General features: G+C 44.2%; 1 protein-coding gene across 1 annotated transcript in view; it reads left to right on the top strand.

Annotated features, from left to right (window-relative positions):
• Nucleotides 1–5,855: 5,855 nt before the first annotated feature.
• LOC144600709 (sodium- and chloride-dependent neutral and basic amino acid transporter B(0+)-like) overlaps nt 5,856–19,567 on the top strand; it is a 40,690-nt gene continuing 26,978 nt past the window's right edge. Inside the window, exons 1-3 of the mRNA XM_078412619.1 lie at nt 5,856–6,033; nt 6,261–6,414; nt 17,282–17,413. Of these exons, the coding sequence (XP_078268745.1) occupies nt 5,962–6,033; nt 6,261–6,414; nt 17,282–17,413 (358 nt within the window). The 5' untranslated portion in view covers nt 5,856–5,961. The remainder of the gene's footprint in view (nt 6,034–6,260; nt 6,415–17,281; nt 17,414–19,567) is intronic.

The raw sequence follows: 19,567 nt of genomic DNA, 5'->3' as shown, positions 1-19,567 counted from the left end.
TGATTATTATGCAGTTCCATTCCTTGCAGTTTACCCAGTGGGACCACAATATAAGCATCTGTATTATGGAAATAGTAACGGTAGAATTGAAGGTGCACGTTCCCCAAAGTCACTGTGCTTGAAAGGCGCAGACAGATTAATCAGGATTAAGGTCATAAGGTCATAAGGAGTAGGAGTAGAATTAGGCCATTCGGCCCATTATCTACACCTCCATTCAATCATGGCTGATCTATCTCTCCCTCCTAACCCCATTCTCTTGACTTCTCCTCATAACCTCGGAAAACTGTACTAATCAGGAATCTATCTATCTCTGCCTTAAAAATATCCACTGACTTGGCCTCCACAGCCTTCTGTGGCAAAGAATTCCACAGATTCACCACCCTCTGACTAAAGAAATTTCTCCTTATCTCCTTCCTAAAAAAATGTCTTTTAATTCTGAGGCTATGACCACTAGTCCTAGACTCTCCCACGAGTGGAAACATCCTCTCCACATCCACTCTATCCAACCCTTTCACTATTAGGTATATTTGAATGAGTTCCCCCCTCATTCTTCTAAACTCCAGCAAGTACAGGTCCAGTGCCGACAAATGCTCATCATAGGTTAACCTACTCATTCCTGGGATCATTCTTGTAAACCTCCTTTGGACCCTCTCAAGAGCCAGCACATCCTTACTCAGATATGGTACCCAAAATTGCTCACAATATTCCAAATGCGGTCTTACCAGCGCCGTATAGAGCCTCAACATTACATCCCTGTTTTTGTATACAAGCCCTCTTGAGTTTGCTTTCTTTACTACCGATTCGGCTTGCAGCTTAACGTTTTGGGAATCCTGCACCAGCACTCCCAAGTCCCTTTGCACCTCCGATTTCTGGATCCTCACCCCATTTAGAAAATAGTCTACACCTTTATTCCTAATACCAACATATATGACTCCACACTTTGCTACACTATATTCCATCTGCCACTTCTCTGCCCACTCTCCCAACCTGTTCAAGCCCTTCTGCAGAGTCCCTGCTTTCTCTACACTACCTGCCCCTCCACCTATTTTCGTATCATCCGCAAACTTGGCCATAAGTCAAGTCAAGTCAAGTCAAGTCAAGTTTATTTGTCACATACATATACAAGCGTAGGTTCACTAGGTTAATTCCCGGAATGGCGGGACTGTCGTATGTTGAAAGACTGGAGCAATTAGGCTTGTATACACTGGAATTTAGAAGGATGAGGGGGAATCTTATTGAAACATATAAGATAATTAGGGGATTGGACACATTAGAGGCAGGAAACATGTTCCCAATGTTGGGGGAGTCCAGAACAAGGGGCCACAGTTTAAGAATAAGGGGTAGGCCATTTAGAACGGAGATGAGGAAGAACTTTTTCAGTCAGAGAGTGGTGAAGGTGTGGAATTCTCTGCCTCAGAAGGCAGTGGGGGCCAGTTCGTTGGATGCTTTCAAGAGAGAGCTGGATAGAGCTCTTAAGGATAGCGGAGTGATGGGGTATGGGGAGAAGGCAGGAACGGGGTACTGATTGAGAGTGATCAGCCATGATCGCATTGAATGGCGGTGCTGGCTCGAAGGGCTGAATGGCCTACTCCTGCACCTATTGTCTAAGATGTGCAGTGAAATGAAAGTGCCAATGCCTGCAGATTGTGCTAAACTACAAAACAGAATAGAAAAAAAAAATTAACACAAAAAATAAATTAATACAGTAAAATAAATTAGTCCCTGGTGATATGAGAGTTAACAGTCCTGATGGCCTGTGGGAAGAAACTCCATCTCATCCTCTCTGTTTTCACAGCGTGACAGCAGAGGCATTTGCCTGACCGTAGCAGCTGGAACAGTCTGTTGCTGGGGTGGTAGGGGTTCCCCATAATATTACTGGCTCTGGATCTGCACCTCCTGATGTATAGGTCCTGCAGGGGGGCGAGTGTAGTTCCCATAGTGCGTTCAGCCGAACACACTACTCTCCCGAGAGCCTTCCTGTCCTGGGCAGAGCTGTTCCCAAACCAGATTGTGATGTTCCCGGACAAGATGCTTTCTACAGCCCCAGAGTAGAAGCACTGAAGGATCCTCAGAGAGACTCTAAATTTCCTCAACTGTCTGAGGTGGTAAAGGCGCAGCCTTGCCTTACTCACCAGTGCGGCAATGTGTGTTGTCCATGTCAGATCCTCTGTGATGTGGACTCCCAGGTATTTAAAGCTGCTCACCCTATCCACAGTAATCCCATTTAACTCCAGTGGCGTGTACGTCCTCGGATGTTGAGCCCTTCTAAAGTCTACAATCAGCTCCTTAGTTTTTGTGACATTCAAGAGGAGGCTGTTGTCCTGACACTAGAGTGCCAGATCAGCCACCTCCTCCCGGTAGGTCTTCTCATCGTTATCAGAGATCAGGACCACCACCAGAGTGTCATCAGCAAACTTGATGATGGAGTTGGAGCTGAACCTGGCCCCACAGTCATGTGTGTACAGGGAGTACAGTAGGGGGCTAAGGACGCAACCCTGGGGGGATCCTGTGTTTAGGGTGAGGGGGTTAGAAGTATGTCTCCCCATCTTGACCACTTGGGGCCTGGCGGTGAGAAAGTCCAGGACCCAGGCACACAGGGGAGTGTTAAGCCCGTTTCAGCAGCTTCTCAGCCAGTCCGGTGGGGGCTATTGTGTTGAAAGCTGAACTAAAATCAATGAACGCCATCCTCACATAGCCCCGCTTCTGGCTGTCCAGATGCGAGAGAGCGGTGTGCAGAACCTGGGAGACCACATCATCCGTGGATCTGTTCGGATGGTATGCGAACTGCAGTGGGTCCATATTGCGAGGGAGGAAGGCACAGCTGTGGTTCTTGATCAGCCTCTCGAAGCATTTCATGACCACCGAGGTGAGGGCCACTGGTCGATAGTCATTCAAACAAGCAGGAGAGGCATTCTTTGGCACTGGTACGATGATGGGTCTTTTGAAGCATGCAGGGACCACGGACTTGGCCAAGGAGAGGTTGAATATTGTGGTGAGCACTGGGGCAAGCTGAGTGGCACAAGACTTTAGTACTCACCCAGATATACCATCTGGGCCTCCAGCTTTCCTCGTGTTCACACGCATCAGAGCCCACCTCACGTCGTGCTCGGACACCGAGAATATGTGCACGTCCCCCGCGGTGGATCCCCCTCCAGCCTCGCTAGCCAGCGCACTGGCGGTGTTGTTTTTAGACGGTGAGCTAGGGGTAATGTTGCCCGTCTCGAACCGTGCGTAGGAGTTCAAGTCATCAGCTAGGGAGGTGCCGGCACTTCCGGTTCAGTGAGGGCTGCACCAGTAGTTAGTTATAGTCCGTAGCTCCTGCCAAAGGCGCCTGGTGTCCTGCTGCTCCATCTGCGACTCTATCCTGTCCCTGTACCTCCTTTTTGCGTCCTTCACCACCCTTCGCAGTCGGTAGGACTCTACCTTGTAGTCGTCCATATTGCCGGATGCCAGGCTGGAGTTGTAAGCAACGGTGCGAGCATTCAAGCCAACGCGATAAAGCCTTCAATATCCTCGTCCAAATCATTCATTTACAACGTGATATTAATGTATAGCAGCCCCAGCACTGACCCTTGCAGAACTCCACTAGTCACTGGCACCCAACCAGAAAAAGCCCCCATTATTGCCACTCCTTCTCGTCTGCCATCCAGCCAACCTGCTATCCATGCTCGTATCTGCCCTTTGATACCGTGGGCTCTCATCTTCTTAAGCAGCCTAACTTGTGGCACCTGATCAAAGGCTTTCTGAAAATTTAAGTAAACAACATCTACTGACTCTCCTATGTCTGTCCTGCTATTTACTTCAAAGAATTCCAGCAAATTTGTCAACCAAGACCTTTCCTTCACAAAGCCATGCTGACTTCAGCCTATTTTATCGTGAACTTCTAAGTACTCCGTAACCTCATCCTTTAAAATCTTACCTACCACCAAAGTCAGACTAACCAGCCAGTAGTTCCCACTATTCTGCCTTGCCCCTTTTTGTGCAGAGGGGTAATATTGGCAATGTTCCAATAATGTGGGACCACTCCTGACTCGAGTGTTTCCTGAAATATCACTATCAATGCCTCCATAATCTCTAAAGCCACCTCTTTCAGAACCTTAGAGTGCAGGCCATCCAGCCCAGCTGCAATACCGACACATCCAATATCATCTTCTCCCTCTCAAATTGCAGATTACAATTTATCATATTGTGGCCGTTACCTCTTAATGGTTCCTTTACCTTGAGTTCCCTTATCAAATCTGGTTCATTAGATACACTAAATCCAAAATTAAGTATCCAGAGTGTTCTGTGTAGACTGCAGATGTAAGTTAAGTGGATGACCCTTTAAATAGTACAATTGCAATAAATGAAATACGACAAAATAGTGTGGCATGAGGAATAATATGTTTGCCTTGACAAGTGCCTAATTGAAGAAAACAGATCTGCATCGTCCAAATACTGGGCTAACAATACAGGGGCAGCACAGTGGCTCAGCGGTAGAGTTGCTGCCTTACAGCAGCATACATCCGGGTTCGATCCTGACTGTGGATGCTGTCTGTACGGAGTTTGTACGTTCTCCCTGTGACCTGCGTGGGTTTTCTCCGGGTGCTCCAGTTTCCTCCCACACTCCAAAGACATACAGGCTTGGAGGTTAATTGGCTTCGGTAAAATTGTAAATTGTCCCTAGTATGTGTAGGATAGTGGTTAATGTGAGGGGATCGCCGATCGGCTTGGATTCTGTGGGCCGAAGGTCTGTTTTCGCTCTGTATCGCTATACTAAAATTACTATATTAATCATATAATTTTTTTTTAAACTATCACATAATGAAGAATTTCTTTCTGGGAATCAGGGAAAATTCTTACTTTCCGGAATGACAGGTTTTTACAAATTTATAAACACTGGGGTATTGATTAAAGATGGTACATTTATACATACTTTTACAGGACTACCTATTAATCTGATAATAATTCTATAAATGTGTTTTTGAGATTAAAATAGAAGCTGGTTTCTATGACCTGTCCACCTTACAAAATGTTTTGGAAGTAGAGGTAACTTTAAATATGTCATTTAAACAGTCAAAAAAACATAAAAAGAATAGTTTCTTTGAGATCTGTTATGTAGTTCAAACTTTTCATTAAGCAAATAAGCTTATGGTCAGCCTGATTGTAAATACTTTTGATCGCCCCCTGCCCATGATTTTGTTTAACCACAAGGTTAACAGCTTTAATCTCTGCACATCTTGAGAAATTCCTTATTAACTGGCTTATCATCTGTAAACTTTACAAATACCATTTTTGGATGCGCTTTTAAAGACAATTATCTCAAAAATCTCTATTGCTAATGTACACATCGTATATACTTTGAAACAGCATAAACTGGAATCAGTAAATGTTGGAATTTATACCGCTTGGAGGTAAAATAAGTGTTTTCAGAATACCTGGAAGAAAGCCAAATACTCAAACTGTAATTTAAAACTGTAAAACGAGCTCAGGTGCATTTAAGTTTCCGCCATTAGAAAGAATTATCTCACTTTTAAGCAAGAGCATTCAGATTTCAATTTTCACTGTAATTTAAACTGATGTAGATACATTTGATACCTTGTACATTTAAATTCCAGATATTATCACATGCTGTTGTCCAATTAACAGACAGAGAATAATTCACTTTACGACAAAGTATTCTGAAACAAATGCAAATAACCAACAATGAAAAAATGTTGGTCTGACAAATCAAACTACTAATGATAGAAATACTCTGGAAGCTTGGATGTCATCATGACCTAAGTGAATAGAGCTACACCCCTTTTAAGTTGCATAAAAGAGACTGGGTTCTGACTGTCAAAGACGTTTTACTGAGGCGGAGCTCAGTAGTCTGTTAACAGGTCCCGGAGCAGGAAAACAAAAAGATTTTTAGATAAAGGCGCTGTCGCCTGGGTGTGTTTAATCAAATCTCTCAGCAAGTGGAACATTCACAGTCCAACAATGAACAAGGAGGAATTGACTTTACCTGGTTGCTCACAAAACACTATCCAAACACCTATTCCAGAGAACACTGTAAGTATTTTATCAAAATGTGGAGAAACTCACATGAAATCTTGTACTGTTAATTTAACTGTTGTTAATTGCAGAGGTTTTCTGTTGTATTTAAGGTCAAAGCTGAAATAAGGTATAATGAACAGCAGCTTGCTTTTGCATAGTGTATTTAAATTCTACTTCTTATGTGAAATCTAGACCCCAACAAAGTCGAACTTCAGGTTCAGCTATTTCCTTTCTTTGTCCAGGCAGCCACTGATGACCATGTCTCTGATGGCGACGAGAATTTGGAGCGAGGCAACTGGTCTTCGAAGGCTGAGTACTTACTCTCAATGATCGGCTATGCTGTGGGTCTGGGCAACGTCTGGCGATTCCCTTATCTGGCATACAAAAATGGAGGAGGTACTGTACAAAATCCAATGTGCAAGGGTGGAAAAGAAGTAAATAATGTTTATTGATTGGTAAATAATATTAAATTCCATGAACCAGAGATCTAGCAATGGGTAAAGAGGCCATGGCTGAGCATTATTGAGCTAACAAAGGATTGAATGATTAACTCTGTTGAAATTTGAAATTCCATTTTGGGTCTTGGAATCATTTTCATGTGCAGATGTAAAATGGAAATTTATAATGATTTTTTTCTAACAGCTCCTTCCAGAGGTAAACCAATAACCTCTAGGAATATTTAGAGTGAAAATTCTCCCAAATGATTGACACCGATCACAACCCCATTTAGAGGGTTTTGATGCTAACTAAAATTAATAAATATCAAATACATGCTATTTAAAGCCAAAGTGATCAACTTTGAAGTGTGTGTAAAAATTATTATTTAGTTCTAAATATCTTTTTAAACATTATTGCTTTGATACAAGAACATATATATTAGGCAGGAAAGAAAACTGCAGATGCTGGTTTAAATCGAAGGTAGATACAAAATGCAGGAGTAACTCAGTGGGTCAGGCAGCATCTCTGGAGAGAAGGAATGCATGACATTTCGGGTCGAGACCCTTCTTATTAGGCATGTCACATTGCAGAGCATTTGGAATTCTGAGCTGTCAATTTCCTAAATCACTCCTGAGGCCAGATGTAGGGGCTCATACCTATTTGTGGCAAATGCCCATAGCAACCTCACCATATTAGAAGTCAAGAAACAAAATTACAAAAGTGTTGTTCATTGTTCCGGGTTAGAAAAAAATATGTTGTTCAATCAGTGAGTATTTTGTTCAATATATTTCGCAAGGTGGAAATTTCCCTGGTGATTGTTTTGGGAGAGGGACAGGAAGGCTCTATGTTCCAGGGTTTCGATGCTTCAGACATAATAGAGTGGGAGATAAATGAGGTGGAGGAGTTGTGCAGGAAAGAACTGCAGATGCTGGTTTAAACTGAAGATAAGTACAAAGAAACTGGAGTAACTCAGCAGGTCAAAAAAGGGATGGGTGACATTTCCAGTTCAGACCCTTCTTCAGACTGAGAGTCAGGGAAAAGGGAAAAGAGGGAAACATTTCCCTTTCCCCTGATTCTCAGTCTGAAGAAGGGTCTCGACCCTAAAAGTCACCTATTCCTTTTCTCCAGAGGTAGAGGAGATACCTTAAGGGCCTGTCCCACTTTAGGCGATTTTAAGGCGACTGCCGGCGACTGTCAAAGTCGTAGCAGATCGCCGAACTTTTCTTTTACCCGACGACAATGACCACGACAATGCCGAGTCAGGTCGAGATTACACCGTCTTCGGAAACATCGCGAAATTTCCACGCTGTCAATGTTTCTCCGGCGTCCTAATTTTCGCTGAAATCACTGACAAGTCGGTAAGTACTTGAGAGTTTTGAACTATAACATCTTGTATGGGTTACTTAAAAACCAAGCATCACTGTAACAAGGCATAAACTGGATTTACGTCCAGTTTACTAATAGCTGTATTTAAAAAAATAATTTTAAAAGTGGTTAAGTGGATTTTTGTGAAAAGTGTGTGGGCATTCTTTGAAAATGTACGGGAGATGCATATCTGGTTTCTGAGTTGCATATCTGGGATGGGAGCCCACTTTAAATGTAATGGCTGATGGCCATAAACATCGCGGAATTCCCACGCTTACCTGACCGTCAAACTGTCGCCTCCAATCTACCTGTCAAATGTCCTGACGGTAAATAAATTGGTTAAACACAAGCATTTTATGGTATTTGAAATGACTTTACTTATTTTAATATAATGTGCTTCTAAATGCATGTAAGAGAACCTAGCAAACCTGGGGTCAGCAGGCGACAGCGCCCGCAATAAGCAATGATACTTGGCGACTAGCCAGCTGTCGCCGAGAAATTTCACTGCAGATGATTTCTCAGCGACGCGCTGAGATCCACTACGATTCTTCGAAAACTCCTCACGATCATGCCCGTGATACCCGGCGAACTGTCGGCAACAGCCTAGTCGCCGGCAGTCGCCTTAAAATCGCCCAAAATGGGACCGGCCCTTTACTAATCAGGGAGTATGTCACAGCTGCACACAGAGAACATATATTGGAGCATTAATGCACTGAAACAATATAGGTGAAGCGCAAACATAAGAATGGTACAATCTCTCTGATGGGATTATACTCTAGCCCCAAATAGAGGAACAGATATGTAGACACAGGGAACTGCAGATGATGGAATCTTGTGTAAAATACAAAGTGTTGTAATAACTCAGCGGGTCAGATAGCATCCCTGGAAGACAAAGACAAGGTAGACAATGACGTTTCAGGTCGGACCCTTCTTCAGACCCAGATTCAGGAACAGATATGTACACAAATTATGGAAAGATGTAAAAGCAATAGGGGTTTTAATTGTTTTCCCCTATATTGACTGGGGTTTGCTTGCCACATGAGACTTGGATGCGGCAATATTTGTTGGGTGCATTCAAGAGTGTTTCTTAAAACAGTGTGTGGAAAGTCCAGCGAGAGGAGGGGCCAAAAGAGGTACTTGTATTGAGAAAGGAGTCTGGCCAGGCCACTTGCATTTCAGTGTGAGAGCATTTTGGTAACAATGATCACAACTGAATACATTTTCAGATAGTTATGAATAATTGTAGGTCTGGACCTTGGGGGAAAGTATTAAATTGGAGAAGGGCAAATTACAACATAATTTGGCAGGAGCTCAGGAGAGTAACACTGACCTTTCTGTCCTGGGCCTCCTACATTATCAGAGTGAGGCTCATGCACAAATTGGAGGAACAGTACCTCATATTTCACTTGGGCAGCTTACACCCCAGCGGTATGAACTTCAAGTAACCCCTGCTTTCCCTCTCTCTCCATCCCCCTCCCCCTTCTCAGTTCTCCGACCAGTCTTACTGTCACCGACTACATATTATCTGTTTGCTTTGTTGTTACCTTCTCCCAGCTACCAATAATCTATTCTAAATGTTCCTTGATCTCCATTCCCTTTTTCCTGTTTTCACACCTTACTCTTCCTTATCTATATATCTCCCTCACCCGTGACATCAGTCTGAAGAAGGGTCTTGACACAAAACGTCACCCATTCCTACTCTCCAGAGATGCTGCCTGTCCTGCTGAGTTACTCCAGCATTTTGTGTCTACCATAGATCATTGTTAGTTGGGAGAAGGTAATAACAAAGCAAACAGATAAAATGTAGTTGGAGACAGTAGGACTGATCGAAGAATGGGGAGAAGGGGGAGGGGATGGAAATAGAGGGAAAGCAAGGTTTTTTTTGGTTAGAGAAGTCAATGTTCATACCGCTGGGGTGTAAGCTGCCGAAGCAAAATATGAGGCGCTGTTCCTCCAAATTGCGCTGGGCTTCACTCTGACAATGGAGGTCGAGCTCAGGAGTAAATTGGGTGTAGTTGTTATTGCTAAGTTCACATCTGATATGTTGGAATCATTTAAAGATCTGCTGATCAGCGTTCAGGACTGGCATGCTCTAGTAAGAAAGAATGGCAAGGTTTGCAAGGGAATCTTGGATGAGGAGACAGTTCAGATATTTGGTCAAAAGGAAAAAGGAAACATATGTAAGGTTTAGGAAGATGAAATCAGAGGAACATAAAGAGGGTAGGAAAGAACCCAAACAGGAAATTAGGAGGGCCAAAAGGGGTCATGAAAAGTCCTTGGCAAATGGAATTAAAGAAAATCCCACAGCATTATATAGGTACATTAAGAACAAGAGGGTAACGAGAGAAAGGGATGCAGCAGGATACAGTCTGAGGAAGGGTCTCAACCCGAAATATCACCTATTCCTTTTCCCCAGAGATGCTGCCTAACCCGCTGAGCTACTTCAGCATTTTGTGTCTATTTTACAGCAGGATATAAATCAGGGGGGGAGGGAGGGAGGGGGGAGGAAGGGTGGGGGGGTAGGGTGGGGGGGAGGGAGGGAGGGGGAGGAGGGGGAGGGAGGAGGGAGAAGGTGGGGAGGGGGGGGGGGGAGTGCTGGAAATGCAGCACGGCGGCAGATGGTCCCGTGGTGCAGCGCGGCGGCAGAGGGTCCAACAACATGGCCGTCGCCGCCGTTTGTCTCTGATCGCCACGGTGCTGCAGGAGAGGCTTCGGGTCCACCGCTCGCTCTGGCTGCAGCGCTGGTGGCACAGGGCTGAGGTGAGTGGCTCCCTCTCCTCTTCCCTGTCGCCCCTCGCCCGCCCACGGCCCTGGGGGCACTCCCCGCCCGGCAATGGGCTTCATTGTCGGGCCCACACGATCGTAAGTTGTAGGAGGGTTGCCCCAGGAGAGGCCCACAGGAGAGATTTGGACCCATGGGTCCACCTCAGTCTAGTTGAGTATAAAATCAAAAAGGCATGTTGCACAGCTTTATAAAACTTAGGTTATGCCACATTTGGAGTACAGTTTTGTGTGCAATTCTGGCAGCCATATTATGGGAATAAAGTGGGGGTTTCGCAGAGGGTGCAGGGGATGTTTACAGGATCCTTCCCAGATTAGAGGCTATTAGCTACAAGAGGTTGGACAAACTTGGATTGTTTTCTCTGGAGAGTCGAAGGTTGGAGGTCTGATTGAAGTTTTTAATAAAATTGTGAGAGGCATAGGTAGACAGTCAGAATCTTTTTGCCCAGTGTGGAAATGTCAAATCCTAGAGGGCATACCTTTAGTGTGAGAGGAAGAAATTTTAAATGAAATGTACAGTGCAAGTTTCTTGTTACGCAGAGCAGTTGGCACCAGGAACATGCTGCAGGCAGCAGTTAGTGGCATTTTAAGAGGTTTGTAGGTAGAATCATGGGTCAAGATGCCCCATCTACACCTGCCTGTGTTTGGCCCACACCCCTCTTACTCTTTCCGATCCATGACCCTATCCAAATGTTTTTAAAATGTCATTACAGTACCTGCCTCAAATACCTCCTCTGGCAGCTCATTCCATATAGTCACCACACTCTGTGTCAAACGTTGCCCCTCAGTATCCCATTAAATCTTTCCTCTCTCACCTTAAACCCACGTTCTCTGGTTCTTGATTCCCCAACTCTGGGTAAAAAACTCTGCATTCAAGCGATCTATTTTCATCTTGATTTTATACATCTCTACAATATTACCCTTCAGTCTCCTGCGCTCCAATGAATAAAGTCTCAGCCTGCCCAACCTCTTCCTATAGCTTAGGCCCTCGAGTCCTAGCAACATCCTTGTGAATCATCTCTGCACTCTTTCCACCTTAACAATATCCTTCCTATAGCAGGGTGACAAAACCAAAAGCAATACTCCAAATGTGGCACACCAACATCTTGGACAACTGTAACATAATATCCCGACATCTTCACTCCATACCCTGACAGATGAAGCCAAAATGTACCAAAAGCCTTCTTGACCACCCTATGACACCATTTTCAATGAACAATGTATCTGTACTCCTCGATCCCTCTGCTCTACGACACTCCCCAGGGCACTGCCATTCACTGTGATCATACTGCCCTGGTTTGAGTATTCCAAAGTAATCAATAAAGATTAGTTATTTCTTGAAAACAGTAATTGTCTTAAGAATGAATCTGATATTCAGGCCTTGGAAATCAGAGGAAATTCAACTTATGTTGTCGATGACACAATGTACCGTCTTTTACTTCAGACAGAACTTATGTTCGTTTTTAATCATCTCATCACTGTAATTGGTTTTAAATATTGACTTTCCCCAATTATGTGGTACATGCAGTAATGATGGCATAGTTCCTCCAATGTTCAAATCAGATTTAAACCCCACCTTTTGGAATCAGATTACAGGATGTCTGTAAGATTACTAAAGAAACATTCACTTAAAAGCTCACATATCCACATTCCTTTAGATCAAGTGTCCACATCCAAGAAGCTTTTTGCACTAAATTTGTTGAAGAAATGAGAATGATTGGAAGATTCCTCTAAATTACAATGAAAACCATTCACAAAAGCCTCCTTTCAACACAAAACACATTCCTTAAGTTACTAGGAAACCATTCAGAAGTATAAACCACTACATTTGATGTGTGCCATGTTCAATTTCAAAGCAGGTTTTGCCACATAAAAACTCACAGGATGCAGGGCTAGATCTAATTCTATTTGCTTCTTTTAGTAAATAAATACGTATATCAGGTACCTTAAAACCATCTCTATTCTGTCACTCAAACTAACAGAATAAACAAATCTGCCTCAAAACTATAATTATTAGAGAGTCATAGAGTGATACAGTGGAAACAAGCCCTTCAGCCCAACTTGCCCACACCGGCCAACATGTCCCAGCTACACTAGTCCCACCTGCCTGCGCTTGGTCCATATCCCTCCAAACTTGTCCTATCCATATACCTGTCTAACCGTTTCTTCAACGTTGGGATAGTCACAGCCTCAACTACCTCCTCTGGCAGCTTGTTCCATACACCCACTACCCTTTGTGTGAAAAAATTACCCCTCAGATTCCTATTAAATCTTTTCCCCTTCACCTTGAACCTATGTCCTCTGGTCCTCGATTCCCCTACTCTGGGCAAGAGATTCTGCGCATCTACCTGATCTATTCCTCTAACGATTTTATATACCTCTATAAGATCACCTCTCATCCTCCTGTGCTCCAAGGAATAGAGGCCCAGCCTACTTAACCTCTCCCTACAGCTCAGACCCTCTAGTCCTGGCAACATCCTTGTAAATCTTCTCTGAACCCTTCCAAGCTTGGCAATATCTTTCCTATAACATTGTGCCCAGAACTGAACACAATACTCGAAATGCGGTCTCACCAACGTCTTACACAACTGCAACATGATCTTCCAACTTCTATACTCAATACTCTGACTGATGAAGGCCAATGCGCCAAAAGTATTTTTGACCACCTTATCTACCTGCGACTCGACCTTCAAGGAACCATGCACTTGGGGCTCTGGTTCACAGAGCCGGACTGTACTCACCACCTGCGGAGCTGGCTGTGTTCGGAGGCTATGGTGGCGCTGCAAGTGCGGCTGCGACTCGCCTTTGGAGGCCTCGGAGGCTTTGGCCGTGGGCCGCGGGTCCTGTGGACGTCGGAAGCTCGCAGGTCCCTGGGTGGGGGCTGACTTCGGGAGCTCCAGCAGCGGCAGCGTCTTTGCCCGCCCCGAATCGCAGGGCTTGGGTCGGCCCGCTGCGGTCCTTTCACCGTCCGGCGTGGCCTGGAATAGGCTGCGGAATTTTCCATCGCTCAGCGGGGGCTTCAATGTCGTGAGCCCTGACCGCCCCGACGTGGCAAGTTCGACTGCCTGACCGCGGGAGAAGACGGCAGGGAAGACAAAGACATTCTGGCCTTCCATCACAGTGAGGAGGTGACTGGAGGAGACTCACTGTGATGGATGTTTTTTTGTTTTATGTTGGTTTTGTGATTGTGGGTTTTATTGCTTTCTTTTTATTGCTTCTCATTGTTGACTGTGGGTAACGTAATTTCGTCCAAAAACATGTTTTTGGATGACAATAAAGGCTATTCCATTCTATTCTATTCTATTCCATTCTATTCTCAACCTACATTCCTAGATCCCTCAGCTCTACAACACTCCCCAGAGACCTACCATTCACTGTGTAGGTCCTACCATTGTTCTATGTTCCAAAATGCAACACCTCACATTTCTCTGTATTAAATTCCTTCAACCATTCCTCAGCTCATCTGGCCGATTGATCAAGAACCTGCTGCAATCTTTCACAACCATCTTCACTATCTGCAAAACCACCCACTTTTGTATCATCAGCAAACATGCTAATCTTGCCCTGTATGTTCTCATTCAAATCATTGATGTCGATGACAAACAGTAATGGGTCCAGCACCGACCCCTGAGTCACAGGCATCCAGATTATTAAGGGGTTGGACACGTTAGAGGCAGGAAACATGTTCCCAATGTTGGTGGAGTCCAGAACAAGGGGCCACAGTTTAAGAATAAGGGGTAGGCCATTTAGAACTGAGATGAGGAAAAACTTTTTCAGTCAGAGAGTTGTGAATCTGTGGAATTCTCTGCCTCAGAAGGCAGTGGAGGCCAATTCTCTGAATGCATTCAAGAGAGAGCTAGATAGAGCTCTTAAGGATAGCGGAGTCAGGGGGTATGGGGAGAAGGCAGGAACGGGGTACTGATTGAGAATGATCAGCCATGATCACATTGAATGGCGGTGCTGGCTTGAATGGCCTCCTCCTGCACCTATTGTCTATTGTCAGTCGTATTGGAGGAACTCAGTAAGTCAAGCAGCATATGTGGAGGCAAACAGATGGTTGAAGTCTGAAGAAGGGTCTCAACCCCAGAGAGCTGCTGAGTTACTCCAGCATTTTGTGTCTACCTTTGATTTAAACTGCATCTGCAGTTCTTTCCGACACAGATGGTTGATGTTTCAGGTTGAGACTCTGCATCAGGATTGAGAGGTAGAGGGGTTGGTACATGGCAGGTGAAGTGGAGGATGATGGGCAGATGGAGCCAGTGAGGGAGGGGGAGGAAAAGTTTAGGGAAAGAGACTTGCAGGTAAAAAGTAGAAACAAGTAAGAAAAAGAGTGGGACATAAGGAGCCTTGTGGGAGGGAAAGGAGGGGGAAGGTAAAGACATTATGAAGGTGAAAAGTGGAACCCAATGAAGGAGAGATGGTGGGCAGATGGAGAAGGGAATAGGAAGGGTTGGCCAAGGAACAGGAAATCCAGGTGTGTCAGTGATGACGAGATGGAACCAGATGGGGGACGTTAACAAATCTAGGCAATGGACGGGGGAGGGAAATGAAGAAAGGGAAATGAAAAACCTCATCTTGAGAATAAATGCAGTGGAGACTGAGAAACTGAATGAAAGGGATGTAATTTCCCAGGAGACATGGTGGCAGGAGGTATCTACAGCATATCTTTGGGAGTCAATGGCTTTATATTAGATATAAACATTGCTGAATTATAGTTTTTCTCATGTTTATATCTTGTTGTTCACAATGCCTGCTAATATGAATTTGGTCATCTTATCTGAAATCATTCATGTTTTAATTTCTACACCTTCAAAAGAAGTGGCTTCAGCAATAATTATATTTTCTTCATCTCTTTGTGAAAAATCTCCAGTAGCTTTCCAGAGGGAGTATATTTTGAATTTGCAGGTCCAGCACTGACTCCATTGCAATATCTTTCTATTTAACTATGTTGATATAACACAGTTACTTTGTGCCAGATGTCATCTGAGACCCTCAAGTAAATTAACCCGGTTTGTTTTGAGAAATGCAACTAAACTGAGGTGAACCCATTGGGTCCAAATCTCTCCTGCAGGCCTTTCCTGGGGCAACCCTCCCCCAACTGAAGATCCTGCAGGCCTGGAAACCCTCTCCAACTGACGAAGCCCGTTGCCGGGCGGGGAGTGTCCCCCGGGGCTGTGGGTGCGAGGGGGGACAGGGAAAGGGAGAGGGAGCTACACACCTTGGCCCCGTGTCGCCAGCGCTGCAGCCAGAGCGAGCCGTGGACCTAAAGCCTCTCCTGCAGCATGGCGCGATCATCGGCAAACAGCGTCGACGGCCATCTTGTTGGACCCTCTGCCTCCGCGTTGCACCACGAGAGGGGCAGGCGCGGGGGCACGCCAGGGCAGGCTCCGGCCCTCCTGGCAGGGGGGCAGCGCATCTATTAAAGTTAGCGGCAGCTCGTGGGCTCAGCAGCCCCCTCCTACTCATTGGCCCCAAACCTCTCCTGCATTGATCCAGCAACCTCTCCTCCCCCACTCCCCCTCCCACTCTCTCACCACATACCCCTCAACCCCCCTTTAACCTCCCCCCCCCACTCACCCATTCGATCCCCCCTGAACCCCCCTCCTCCCCTCCCCCCACTCACGCACTCGATCCCCCCTCAACCTCCCTCCTCAACCCCCCCTTATGCCCCCCTCCCTCACCCACTCCATCCCCCCTCAACCCCCCAAACCTCTCCTGCATTGGTCTAGCACCCTCCCCTCCTCCCCCATTCCCCTCCTCCCCCATTCCCCTCCTCCCCATTCCCCTCCTCCCCCATTCCCCTCCTCCCCCATTCCCCTCCTCCCCCATTCCCCTCCTCTCCCATTCCCCTCCTCCCCCATTCCCCTCCTCCCCCCTCTCACCCATTCCATCCTCCCTCAATCCCCCTTATCTCCCACTCCCCCGCCACTCACCCACTCCATCCTCCCTCAACCCTGCTCCTCCCCTACTAAGTCGGGGAGCATCTGTAATAGATGGACGGGCCCCAACTGCATACGCACGGACTGACGTCGAAAACGCAGCTCGTCCTCCCGGCCGGGGGAGGGGAGCGGGTGAGGGAGGGGCGCTGGTCCTCCCGGCGGGGAGGGAGGGGGAGCGCTTCTATTAAAATTAGCGCCCCCCCCCCTCATTGGCTGCAACTCCCGTCACTCTGGCGGCTCCCTTACCCGGCGGTCATCGTGGGACCCCCCTCCCTCACTTGGGCAGGTCCCATTGTGGCGTCATATGCTGAACATGGCAAGCATCAGTTTAATAAGGTAATTTTTAATTAAAATTCTCTCTAACTTTAAAAATATAAGACTAATGTGAGTGAGTAAGGTGGTGCTAAAATTATCGAGTTATCGTGTACCGTTTTATTTCGTGTGCCTTTTTTTGTGGATGAAAAGCGCACAAACAACCGCACAAAGAAATGGCACAAAGAAATAAACAAACAGAACAAGATAAGAGTTTTAGTAATATCTCTAGATAGATAGATAGATAGAACAAAAGCCCGAGTATTCGCCGGGTAGTTTTGTTTGTATTCACGAGCTTAGTAAACTTGAAAGTGTCATTAGAGGTTAGTTCCAGTGTTAATAAGTAATCTAATATTTAATGTTCATTGAAAAACATCATGAAATAACCTGCCTATTCTAATATCCACAAAATCTTTTTCAACTTCTAGGATCATTTCTTATTCCCTATGTTATCATGCTGGCGTTCGCTGGGATGCCTCTCTTTTTCTTGGAGTGCTCCTTTGGACAATTTGCTAGCCTTGGACCTGTTGCAGTGTGGAAAGCTGTGCCAATCTTACAAGGTCAATGTTTATTTAATTGGATTTAATTGGTATTAAAACATTGCTTCAGGTTTTCCTTACCAGCCTTTCAGGGCAGTTTTGGTGAAGTTAAGAAGCTAATCAACTGTATATTTTTAAAGACATGCAGATAGTGAAGAGGCACAAGTGAAATATTTACTTTTCTCATTCGAACTATAATAAAATTATAGATGTAATAATACTGCCATTGGTTTAATCACGCATATTTCTAAAAGGAATGTTAATTAATTTAAATTATGCTGGTTTCATTTAGATAATGCATGTGCTGTGGTGTGCCAAATACATTCCATTGATTTAAAGTGGAGAAGGAAATTCAATCACATTTTAACACATTTGTGTTTATTTGAAATGAGATAGAGAATGAAAAAAACATTGAACATTTTTTATTTGAACAAAGTTTATTTCTGAATTTTTGTTAATACACCTTTAACAATTCAATGCATGAACACATTTGGACTGATAAATATCCCCCCCACCCACCACCCCCTACCCACAATACCATTCAGAGGGTATACAACTTAAGTTATGCAAGGAAAATAAGTAAATAAATAAACATAAACATACAAATGATGTAAAATAATCATAGTTAAAGATAAAAATAAATACATTAAAAAAAAAGATAAATTATTAGAGGTTTAAAGCAGTACACCATATTATCTAGGGCGCTAACATGCATAAAAACAGACAAGAAGGAAGCAGAAAAATGGGAATGTTAAGACATATCAGGGACCATTCCAATACTTCAATTCCACCCCTAATTACATAGACACATATCAAAGACTCTAAACCATAACCATAACCTGAAATTTCCATACCCAGATCCCCTTCCCATTGCTCTTTTAGGGAGTTAAGACTTGTCATATTTTCTCTTGTTAATAAAGAATATATGTCACCTATCTTTCCCTTTCTGGATGACGTGATGTCATTGATTGAGTCCAGGAGTGTGTCTGAGGGCTGTGAAGAGAATTGAGTGATATTAGAAGATATGAAGCTGTGGATTCGCATATACCTAAAGAAGTGTGACCTAGAGATATTGAATTTCTGAACAATCTTCGCAAAAGATGTAAACAAACCATTTATAAACATGTCTTTAAATGAACAGACCCCATGATTGAGGCAAGCACTGAATGAGACACATGGCGAAGGTGGCAGGAATGCACGGTTCTTTACAATGGGAGCGAGTATTGAGATTTACAAATATCAAAGGATTGTCTGAATTGCTTCCATATTTTTAAAGAATTAGAACAATTTTTGAGATAATATCAAATATGGAGAGAATTAAACAAACAAAATAACTATCTTCAAGCGCATCCTTTTCTCCAGATCCATCCTCAGCTTCCTCAACTGTATTCCCAGCAAACTATTGACTTCTCAATTTGTCTCTGAGACACCCATGGATTCTTCTTACTTTGTGAAACTCCTACCTTCAAGTCTATTGTTACCAATAACTTAAATAAGTATTTGCGTAATCGAAAAAGCACCATTAGTTTCCACATTATATATTGGTTGCCTCCACTCTAACAAACCACACATTGCCTCTAATCTGTTATCCAGTAAAAACTTGTTCAAATGTATGATATTCTCTATGATCTGCAGTATTAACATAATTTCTTACTCATCGACCCAATTCTTTTCCCATTCACAGCCTGAAACTGAATTAGAATTTCAATTTTGGTGTCATATGTAATCTCCTTAACCATCATTCTCACTTCTACACCTACCATGGCTGACCACTTTTACCTTTGCTTCAGCTTTTTTAAAAGCCTACATCTTTATACCTCAAAGCTCCAATGAAGGCCTGATCATTTGTTTACTTTCTCCTTGCCATGAAGCTTGACCTCATCCAAAATTGTTGTGGGCATCCCAATCTTATCATATCCCATTGACTATGATCACTAGCATTTAGCTAGAGCCCTACACTCCCACCCTATCCATCAGTATTCACTGACCGTACACTGGCTATTAAATGCTACAATATATAGTTTAATAATTTCACCTATGATTTTAAATTCCTCTATGTCCTTACATTTCTTAGTTCTCTGCCATCTTCCAGCCCATAACTTCCCATGCATTTAAATTTCTTTTACTCCATCATTCATGACAATTGTTGCAACCTTGGAACCGCTTCCTCCCAAT

Source organism: Rhinoraja longicauda, chromosome 15 (genome assembly GCF_053455715.1).
Source record: "Rhinoraja longicauda isolate Sanriku21f chromosome 15, sRhiLon1.1, whole genome shotgun sequence".
NCBI lineage: Eukaryota > Metazoa > Chordata > Chondrichthyes > Rajiformes > Arhynchobatidae > Rhinoraja > Rhinoraja longicauda.
Note: the sequence above shows the minus strand (reverse complement) of the source record. Positions and strands in the feature narration are given on the sequence as shown.